Below are 11,732 nucleotides of genomic sequence, written 5' to 3' on the forward strand. Positions count from 1 at the left end.
ACATTGTTTGTGGGGGAGATGTCAAATATCACACCCCACCTGAAGCAGATTAGTGAAAAAAACATAAAATATGCGTGCCCAAAAGAACGCACATGAGGCGCAAAACAAAACAGGCAAAAAACACAACCTTGGTCACCATGAGACACCTTGTGTGTATATGTAGGAGAAGTGTATATGTGTAACATAACACAACATAACGTAACAGGAAAAAAATGATTGCAAGGACGCTAATTATAAACATCCTTGATTGGCATGAGCCTCCTCAACATACCACCGGAGGCACACCGTATGACCATCCTGTTGCGGTAGTGTGGCACTGCACAACGCACAGGGCTTAAACTGCAACAAACAGAACCACGCCAGTGTTACTAGCAGGAACGTGAAGCAGCAAAAATATAAACATAAGTAAATAGCAATAAATAAAACGCATGGGCGATACTTAAATGCTACCAGCTACAGCCATTTAAATACTAAACAATTTAAATTTAAAGTAAAGCAGAAAAAGGCTAGCCACAACCTGGGTATACATACAATGGAGTAAAATTGAGAGTGATACGAAACAAACACGCCATCAAAGTACTCACAATGACTTACCGTAAATTCGCTGTAAAAAACGAGACTTAAGGCAAGCCTATCATATAATATGCAAAGATAATATATGAACTTCCAACAACGGGTTAAAAAGCTAACATGTAGAGATGAAACCACGACCGCGTGGTCCCCCATTTTGCCTGCCACATGGCTAGAAAACAGAGACCCACGGCACAAAGTTACAACAAATGATGAATGAAAATATCAATATGTGAAGCCGATCTAACGCCCGTGAAAGGAACCATACATACAGTTTGAGAATCTTTATGACTCATCGTCGATTATAGGAAGAGTTAATACTCTAAGGACATCACACATGTCTGTTCTGAGAACGACAGCATGAAAAGTGAGGTACGAGGTACCTGCTCTTGGCTGTAGGGGGGCCCTATGGGGTCCTGTAGGGGTGGTCTCACAAGACAAAAACGAGTGTTTTGTTTTGTAAATATTTTTATTAAAATATTGTTACAACTGTCGTAGGATTTAAAATGGACATTTAATTGCTTATATGTACCCCAAGGAGGACTTCTTCTGAAAAAGAATAAACATCACTCCCTACATTTTACAATTAGTGTGACAGTACTTACAACATTCTGTGTTCTTTACATCAACAAAGTAAATTCTACTCCTGAAAACAGAGATAAATCATTGATAAGTATTTATTGTGAATGCTGCATGTGAGTACCAAGATATCTTTGTTATAAAGATATATGCAGACATCATCATATATTATTACAAGGTTTATTTCTATGCACTGATTATCATGATTAGAACAGGGTTATTGCCATCAAATTTCAGAGGGTCATACCCAAACAGATTGTCATGATAAACCATAGTTATAACTAACTGATGTTTTATGGACCATCTGCAACCATTTTACATGTGCAAGTCTTGAACTGACCTCCTCTGGATGCAGTATATCAGTCCAAGCCGCCATGGTTCATGGTTCCAGCCTACAAACACCACGCCTGTGTCGTCACTGGCCCAACTTGCCTGAAACAATATATCATTGTGGTTGTACATAATGGGGTGCTGACTGCAACAACAATATCTGGAACTACCCAATGCCATTGTGTTCCGCTTTTACAACATGACTGGAGTACTAGGAACCCATTCTGTAGCAGGACACTAGAGACTGTGAACAACACAAAGAATGGTAATTCAGTGGGATGACTGAATCTTCATCACGTTGAGTAAAAACAAACACTGTCCTGCTGGACTAAACTGTATGTTTTCTCTAATACTGTCTACTCTATGTGGTGTTACCCAACCACAAGATCACCAGGACTTACCTGTCCAGCAGATATATCCCCCGGAATGATGTCCAGGACTGTGACGTCACCCGACCTCACATCAATTACACACGGCACAGGATGATGCTTGTCCACTAGCTGTTCCCCCCAGTCTTCTCGGAATGCATGTTCATCGCCCTGCAGTGAACACAGCATCATTAACTACAAAATGTTGCCGTTCTTGAAGCACTTTCAAAATGTCTTAAACACCACTGCTTGATGGGATAGAGCTCAACCATTGTATAATATAAATGCATTTTTATTATAAAAATGATATTTTATACTTATCCTGACTCATGCTATTTGCTTATCACTCCTCTCCTTTGACTGGTTAAGTGGAAACTTGAATCCCTTTCAGTTCCCTGAAGCGAACGTACAATCACTCACCCTGGAGTTACCTCCCTTGTGGTTTCCCCGCAAAAAGCTCCCAAGTGACCGAAGCCATGCCTGTCCTCACTCTCTCCGAAATTAAGCCCCCACACAGGCTTACAGGGAAGCCTGTAGTGGTGAGAGGGGAAGGTTGTAAGGACTCCATTTCATGAGTCAGGATAAGCATAAAATATAAATTTTATCATAAAAATTACATATCTTTCCTTATCCCGACTCATGCTATTTGCTTAATGAATCCGACAGAATAGGTGGTAGGTCAACCATCTACGTAATTCTCTGTGACTGCATAATCACGTCAGCGTTCGCTCATGTATCCCCTGGGAACTCACCTTTCGGATGGAAAATTTCTGGATGTTCATCGGGGGACCACCTTCTTATACGTCAGAAACCTTATAGGCTTCGTGGATTTAAGAAAAACTAGAACGCCCTGTTGTCTAGATTTCTGGAACGACCCAATATGTTAAGGTAAGGACTATTACCGAATCTGGTATTACAACCCATCTGTTAAGGTAAGGACATTACCATAACTGAGTCTTTGCATCACTCATGTGCTGACTTATCTTGTAAGACAGGGGAACATGGACTCTCTGTCAGTGGCAATGGAACAGTTGCCTGGCATAAACGAGTCTACGTGACAGGGGTGAGATTTTTTATCGTCTGCTGTGCTACTACTAATGGCCTGAACTGGGGTATACCGGATACGTCTTCAGTAGCGATATCTCGTACATAGTGGTTGGCAAAGACGTTGTCCGACTTCCAAAAGCAGCCTTCCATGATGGATTATAAAGAGCAGGTCCCATGTAGGGCGAGTGTCGAGGCCAGTGCTCTAATTTCATGGGGGTTCGATGCTCTCGGTGGCTCTAACCCTGGTGTTTTGTAGGCTCTTTGGATCACAGCTCTGATCCAAAAGGAGACCATAGTTCAGGAGACTTCTAGAGTCGTGTTGGGTGATCTCCTCGCAGCAGATCTCTGCAAGTAGACCCTCAGGGCTCTGACCAGGCATAAGAACAGATCTTGTGTGTCGTCTGGACCCTAGATGGTTGATAGTGCCGGAAAGTGGAACTGACGGTCCAGTTGGCCCGGTAGCTGGTTCTTAGCGATGAAGTCCCATTCTAAGGCCTAGATGGACTGCAGCTCTCTCTCCTGTGTTGAATCTTGTACGGCCATGTCAAGGGTGTGAATCTCTGACATCTGAGCAGCAGTAGCTAGGGTGAGGAGGAACAGCGTCTTTTGAGTTAGCAAATCAAATGTTGTCTCACACTATGTTGAGATCCCATGCTGGTGATCTGAACTTCTGCTGTTGATATTCTAACTTGAATGATTTAAGCAGGGCCACTAGTTCAGGCACCTTGGTCAGCTTCACCCCTGTATCCATGGTGATGACCGAGCTGATCACCGCCAGGTAGGTAGACAGCGTAGAGCTTTTCAGATGTCTAGCAGCCCTCAGATGACACAGGTAGTCAACTACTTGTGGGTGCATCGCTGTCATGGTCAAGAACCCCTTGCGAGCAGCAAACTGATCGAAACTTCTCCACTTGTCGTCATACAGGTTACGAGTAGATCAACGTAAAGCCAGCGTCACTGCCTTGGCTGCTCTGATAGAGTACCCTCTTCTCTTCAAGCACTGCATAATACGCTCCATGCGTGTAGCTGGTACGTTGCTGGACTTTTGGCCGCTGCTTGGTGGGAGGTTGGATGAGTAGATTTGGCCAGTCTGGTAGTTGTAGCACTGGTTCGCCATGATGCTCTATGAGGTCTGGGAACCAGGATCCCGTCGGCCAGTAAGGTGCGGCCAAAATCAGTTGCAGGACTCTGGTCCGGCTGATCTTGTGTAGAACTCAGGGTAGCAGGACTGGTGGAGGCATTGCTGAGCATTCAGTCCCTCCCAGGATATGGCTAGGGCCCTGGGATGTGGCAGGCCTTGATCCTCAGGCTGACGCCATCTGCTATGTCGAACAGCTGGAACGTCAGTTGAAGCAGCAGCGCTGATCTCGTGGAGCCTTGCAGGTTGATGTAGAAGGCTACCGTCGAGTTGTCCATGTGTATCATCAGGGCCTCATTCATTAGTTGCAGCTGCCACTATCACCACCTTCAGTTCCAGCTGGTTGATGTGTAAGGCCTTCTCCTTCTGGGACCAAACTGCTGCAGTGACCTCATCGTTGAAGTGAACTCCCTAGCCTTGGAGAGACGCGCCTACATAGAGATGTACGTTGTAAGCCGGCTCTCGTAAACAGAGTCCACCGCAGACATTCAACTTCACCGTTCACCAGAGTAGGTGCGACTTCAGATGTTGTGGGATGGTGAACCTCTGGACCTCCTCTAGATGAGTTATCAGGAAGCGCTGTAGTAGTCTAAGCTGCAATTTTCCTCTGCGAGTGAGAGCCTGTGCTCTCAGCAGGCTGATGAGTTGGCGCCGATGGACAGGATGTAGAGTAGACACCATCTGCAGAGCTGACGCCGGACATTGGACAACTCTTCAAGTTTAGTCTCTGCACCATGGCCTGGACCACCTTCTGTGTGATGGCGTCTACGAAGTCATCAGGGTTGAAACCATCTGCATTGGACGTCATACGTTGCTGCAGGACGACGACTGTAGACTCCTCTGCAGACATTGGTGACGAGGCTGGAACTGCGTTGACCCCAGCTGAAATATCCAAAAGAAACAATAATATAAGACGCAAAGGAATCCTCGCTTGGGCGATTGAGGAGAGAGTGAGGACAGGCATGACTTCAGTCACGTGGGTGGTTTTGGTGGGAAACCACAAGGGATGTAACTCCGGGGTGATCGATTGTACGTTTGCTTCAGGGACCTGAAAGGGATTAAAGTTTCCACTTAACCGTTCGAAGGAGGGGAGAGGTAAGCAAATAGCATGAGTCAGGATAAGGAAAACTAATCAGAATTGAAATGTGTGTCTCAAAACAAAAATGGGGTTTATCTTGTATCTCAGTTTAACTGATCAAGTTTCAGAGGAATGGAGGAAAACAATCTGCTAATTTCAAAGTAATAGTATTTTATGCAAAACCAGAGACCATAGTACATGGTCTCTGGCAAAACCAAAGCCATTGACAGGGTTGGAGAAAGAAGCAGCTCCACCTTGTACATCTTTACTAAGGTTAACCTTAACTCCCATTCTTTCACATAGCACTAAGGTTACCTTAGTGACTTACGATCACTTTACTGCTTTGTGAAAGGAGGCCCAGTTCTGATAATACAACTGCCAATATGCCTAGGAATGTTTAATTAAACAGGCTTTCACTTCTTGCTGCATTGATGCTTTCTCTGCAACTTATTCAGCATTCAGATTCTGATTTAAAGGAACTGATTTTTAACACAACCCTCTTACTTGTATAATCTCTTCCTTCTTAGCACCGTCATCAGCAGGCTGCTTATCTTCCTGGAAAAAGCTGCCAGTCTTGGGGACCTTCTTCTCAGCAATATACACCAAGTACCTTTCAGAGGGAGACCACTCAAGACAACCAAACTGACCTGGAACAGTTTCCCACTGCCGTCCAGCATGACATATGACACAAGGTATACTTTTTATACACTATGTAATTCAGTATTTTCTATGTATTTAGCTAAAATGGGTAAAACATATATTACAAATCTCCTTATTATTTGTATTGCTTAGCCTAAAATCAACACAGAAATATATTCACAAATGACACTTCCCTTTGAAATAGAATGACAAAACGGCAGAAATGTGGAGGTAATTTTTCTCACATTATTATCTCCCTTGTGTCTATGACAACAAAATAGCAGTTACCAGCTTTGACATTGAAATATTTACTTCAGTGTGATGAAATCAGAATCTGCATGGACAATCAGTGTCAATCACTGTGAAACGTAAAACGTACTGCCATAAAGGTACCCATATCACAATAGACTGCAATGCAAATATTGGTCCATTACACAGCTCTTCAGTCCAGCAATAAATGCTAGTAGTACTTGCTTGCCACATGTTTAATGATGGGACAACAATGGAGGGCAGTATGTCTTCTTACCATCTGCTTCATAAACCTTCCCATGTTTTTCACAACTCTGTATATCAAAGGTCTTCACCTTTCGACTTGAGTTCCATATCTGGACAGAACAGAAGAATCACTGATAATATCATGAAAGACTCAGAAAATAGTTCAGATAAATATGTGTGCAACTGACAAGAGTGACAAATGTTGTTTCCATGCCTTAATACTAAGTCATGCAGTGATGGACCCGTATGTTATCAGTGACAGACAGAGATTTCAAGAATGCCTAACCTCAAAGTATTGCTTCTCCTTGCCTTTCTTGTTCTTCACTTTACAGACAACAGCTCTGAGTCGACCAGACGGAGACTCACGGTTCCATAGTCTGTAACCAAAGTGTGTGCCATGTTACAGTGCATTCTTGCCCAACAGTAACACTCATGGCCCAATTATTCTGGCACCTTCTATACATTCTATGTGAAAATGAAACGTCAACAATGAATGCTCACAGTGCAACATTTATGTTAAAATGGTCAAATTTCAAACTTCAGTTTAAATAAATATATTCAATTCCTGAAGTAAAGATATAGTAATAATTCAGTTGGTTCAGGTCTTACACATTTGAGAATTCCTGTGGGGGTGTTGCCATGACAACATGCAGACCAGACGGACCATCTGGAGACATGATGTATGTTTTAGAGAAAGATGTTTTCTCTCCCTTCTGTAAGTCCCTCTGAGACCATTTTGTGTTCACAACGAGTGTATCCCCTGTAGATTGATTGCTAAATGTTGCTGAAGTTGGCTGAGCTTGTTTCGCCAGCTCTCGGAATACCGACACAATATCCTTTGTCTGTAAAATAAAGATAGTTGTCAAATACATGTGTGCCTTGATCTGATTAGTATAGAAACATTCTCAAATTGCATTCATATCTAAGAGATCTTTTCAGTGAATCTGAATGGTTTTCTTTATCAGTTGATAACATTAAATGATATCTCTTGCAAATTGGATAAACCAGGTTCAATTGTGAACTATTGAATGGGTGAGTGAATTTGATCTAAAGACAAACGGACCAATATTTCAGCCACATCATAGTGTGAGCAAGCCTAATGTGATGGCGGTCTTAGCAACTTCCACAAAACCCACAAACAAGGTTACAGTACTGAGTGAGCGAGTTCAGTTTTATGTCACATTTATCAATATTCCAGTCATACCACGGAGGGGGACACTAGACATGGGCTTAACCCCCTGGATGCCACAGGGACATATATGTCCTTCCCCTTCAACCCTCAATTTGAAGTCCAATAAAAATCAAAATATCCCACGCACACAAATACACTTCACAGTTTCAAATTCTGCGGGAAATTTCCTGTTTCTTGATACCATCCACTATTATTTTAGACAAAGCTCAAGAGCTGAAAATGACCTTTCAAAATAGGCTTTTTTGAAAATGTCGCCATTTTTGACACAGTACGAAATCGCGATTCACAGCGGTATTTGCTGTATGTTTTGAAATGTGAAAATCGGATAATTACTGGGAGTATTGAATTTCAAAAATAACATATTCATGATCACTGATATCAGTTTGACATGAAATCGCTAATGATAATTCTGAAACGTTGCCGATGAATGTAGAATCGGTTGGGATATTTTCCAAAATACAATTACATGAACGCCATAGAGCGCTTTCCGCCATATTGGATAGTGTTTACAAAATCACGTTTCACGAAGGCCGGTATTGAGACGGATATTACATCACGTATATTTCATATTAAGCTTCGAAAAATGCATCACTGAATTCCCCATACATTTTAGAATCAAACTGCAACTGGTCTTTGTCACCAATACCAACTGTCTAGATAAAATGTGACGAAACATATTGGGTGTGAAAACGAACGCTGTGCTCGAAAAGACTGCGCTTGATTGAAATGTAAACAAAGGCAAATTTTCGATTTTGCACTGCGTAGCATTTTCTGTAATGTTCCAACATTCACCCGTCTATTCATTGCTTGAATACCTTTGGAATATGCATGGAAAGAGTATCGTAGCAAGAAATAGGAAATTATGAATAGATACAATGCAACGATTTGATAATTCATAAGAAATTGTCAAAGTTTCCGTGCAGCGTGACACCATGACTGACGCAAAATCACGCAGAACGACAACTGTAATTATCAGCATTTTTTGGCTTCTTCTCTTACTTACAGTGAAAATGGTAAAAACATATAACAATACACAGATAGTCAGAACCATTCTGATTGCTTACATGTCATATTCATGTACAAACGATCCCTGAATCAATGGAAGGGTCCTCGAAAAATCCTGTGTATCCTTGTCAGCAAAGCCGCCATTTTGTAAGAAATAGGTCATCGGTAGTGATGGCATACGTCAACATTGTTGTACATATTAGGCAATTTCATTGAGGTGAAGGTCGGTTGAACAAGAGTAAACACAATCGCCCAATCCTTCTGATTACACTGTCAGTATTATGATGTATATTTTGCGTATAGTTCAGATACTTTTTCATGAAACTGACTTCAGTATCTACATTTAGCCTTGTTCAATATCATATCATACGTGCATATAGGGTTTACGGTGGTTTATTCTTTGAAAGTTTTGATTGTTTGAATAATATTTACATAAGAAATTGACACATTTAGTGCAGTATACCATATTCTTAACCTTAACACAAATGTTAGAAGATCAAACGTAGCCATAAATGCAATTACTTTATTTCCTATGATGTAAAATATTCAATGCATTTGGACTAATATTTCAGTTTCATATGAACAGGTTAATAAACAGCGTTTTAATTCAACATTATAAGTAAACTGATAATATTTAATGAAACTTATTTATATAAGTTATGAAATGTATATGCACACATATTTCAAGGAATTGTCTTGTTCATTGCATATGTTTGTGTCGTTTTATAGACAAAACAATGATGAATATTAATTCGCCAGGTGCGCGTTTGTCGGTAACGTTTTATGAATCACTATCACTGTTTTCGATAATATAATCAATTCATATTTGATTAAAAGATATTATGATGAGAGGATATCAAACTCTAACTATATTTATATGAAAATTGTTTAAAAATATATAAACCATGTCATGTCTTAATTTGGACAAATCTTACATCCATATTCTAATATATAGTTCCTTAAATAAAAGCTATCTTTTTGCATCTTTCATTACATACTTATGAAGAGAAATAGCTACATAATCATAAACAAAGAAAATTCTTATCCTAAACAAAATATTCGGGTGTTGTGAAATATTATTTTTCATTTACGTTAAATTGATGCCGAACAGGTGCTCGTGTTGCTCACGATAAGATACACAGTCAAACCGTTTAATTGTTGATATATTCAGGACACTATTTAATTGGCAAAATCAGTCATTTTATGGTTTGTCTAAAGAGTGTTAAATTCTGACATAGAAGCCCAGACCTTTTGTACAATTAATGGAAATTAGGTGAGATATATACTAATCAGCATACTAATGTCGTGTTTTTTCGATGTCGCAAAATGCATAAAACAAGCAATGACATCAACTAAAATGTTGTATTATGTTCAGCAATTCCATTACATTGAAGATATGGCTAGTACTCTGGTAATAACGATGCAAAATTAGTCAAAATACATCTACACAAACAGGAGAATATGGGAATCTAAGAACTAAGTTAATATACCGGATAGGGCCATCCGAATCGCTGTTTCGTGCTTTCACATGTAATACGTTGTCATCTTTTCTTATAAATTGTGAAACTACCATAGCGTTCACATTGGGGAACTTTGAATTGGAATAGTTTGGTTCACCGTGAACAACAAAAAACGAAAATATAGCGTCCGTATCCACAACAAATTCTCTCCATGTGGTCTGAGTTACATTAACCTAGTGTTTAGCATAACCGAGTTATGCCCCCTTATCATTATAGGTGTATGACCTCTCTGTCGTCGTTTGACGTCATAGAAGAAAATCCATTTTTGACATTTATTGCCAGTCATTTTTAATGTTAAGCGTATAACATTATGCATAAGCACATAAACCCAATTCATATACACTTATGTCGTTCCGATATTAAGCTGTATTTTCTTCGCTCACACTTTCCGTAAAGACGCCAAATTAAAAAAGTGCTTTAATCGGTGCGCGATAAAAAGCGGTAAAATTTGCTGTTTTTTTACGCATAACAAACATTTGCACAACATATAGCAATGTCTATTTCTCAAACCGCCGAGGTAGTTGCACTTATAATTATACCAACGGATAGGAAATTTAATATTCTACATTTCTGTGTAATTTTATAGCCGTACGTAGATCCAGGACCACGCGAGCGCAATTCTCGCACAACGTTCACTTTATCAAACCGTATGAAAATGTGCGCCTGAAAAAAACTCTGCATCCAGGGGGTTAACACATTGTACCCATGTGTGGAATTGAAACTGGGTCTTTGGTGTGACGAGCAAATGTTTTAACCACTTGGCTACCCCAAAGGACAAAGAATTATAATCAGAATGATGCTGGGGTTTACGATAGCCTTCACAAATGCTGTCAAAGTGTTTAGTAAGTACTATCATGAACATTTTTGCAACACCTCTTGATTGCAAACTTTAACTAAACTTTAACTAAACTTTAACTTTCATCATATTGCTTAGTAGAAGTCTTCACCCAAAGGCAATAATTGAATTTCTATTGTTTCTGTAGTATGAGACCAGATCCAAAGTCTCATACACCTTAACATTTCTCTGCTCTGATCACTGCTGCATCTCAACTCTGCATGAATATCACAGCACTGCAATTATTGGGGCAAGGTTAGATTTCTTTAGTATTCCTACGTATCACATAATGAGGTTACCGTTAGGATTGGATATTTCAGTCATATTAACTGTGCACTGGACATTTTAGATGCACGTGTGTAATATAGAACAATTGGCAGTGTCATCCACATGATATGCAATGTAAATGTATTGTATACTAATGTCTTCATACATAGGTATGTATTGTGATCAGAAATAATTCCAGTAACCAGTAAATTAACACCAGTGAAGACCTGGGTTAGAATTGATCTGCAAGTCATGCATGTCACATGAGACGACTAATGGGATCTGGGGGTCAGGCTTGCTGACTTGGTTGATGTATGTCATAGTATCCCAATTACGAAGATCAATACTCATGCTGTTGATCACTGGATTGTCTGGTCCAGACTCGATTATTTACAGACCAGTGCCATGTAGCTGGAAAATTGCTGAATGCTGAGTTAAACAACAAACAAAAAGTAAAATAAACTTAATTAGTGTGTTTAGAGTGGCAGTATTATATTTTATGTTAGTCAGTCATAGTAATGTAGTTGCAGATACACCTGTTGCATATAAGATACATCTTTAAATGTGGTTATCTTATTTTACAGTACAGCTGAAGCATGCATGAGCAAAGCATACCAATGAATGCATGAACACACACCTTACAATAGCCAAAGCCCTGACCAGTCCTGT

The 11,732-nt window shown here is 40.1% G+C and overlaps 1 protein-coding gene across 1 annotated transcript in view; it reads right to left on the reverse strand.

Annotated features, from left to right (window-relative positions):
- LOC124276865 (acylamino-acid-releasing enzyme-like) overlaps nt 1–11,732 on the reverse strand; it is a 75,756-nt gene that overhangs the window by 62,560 nt on the left and 1,464 nt on the right. The window contains exons 2-8 of the mRNA XM_046712531.1: nt 6,854–7,086; nt 6,531–6,621; nt 6,276–6,354; nt 5,615–5,757; nt 1,881–2,018; nt 1,490–1,581; nt 1,176–1,216 (exon numbers count right to left, since the gene is read on the reverse strand). Of these exons, the coding sequence (XP_046568487.1) occupies nt 1,176–1,216; nt 1,490–1,581; nt 1,881–2,018; nt 5,615–5,757; nt 6,276–6,354; nt 6,531–6,621; nt 6,854–7,086 (817 nt within the window). The remainder of the gene's footprint in view (nt 1–1,175; nt 1,217–1,489; nt 1,582–1,880; nt 2,019–5,614; nt 5,758–6,275; nt 6,355–6,530; nt 6,622–6,853; nt 7,087–11,732) is intronic.

The sequence above is a fragment of the Haliotis rubra genome, unplaced genomic scaffold, assembly GCF_003918875.1.
Source record: "Haliotis rubra isolate DU_JTF1 unplaced genomic scaffold, ASM391887v1 Scf214, whole genome shotgun sequence".
Taxonomy (NCBI): domain Eukaryota; kingdom Metazoa; phylum Mollusca; class Gastropoda; order Lepetellida; family Haliotidae; genus Haliotis; species Haliotis rubra.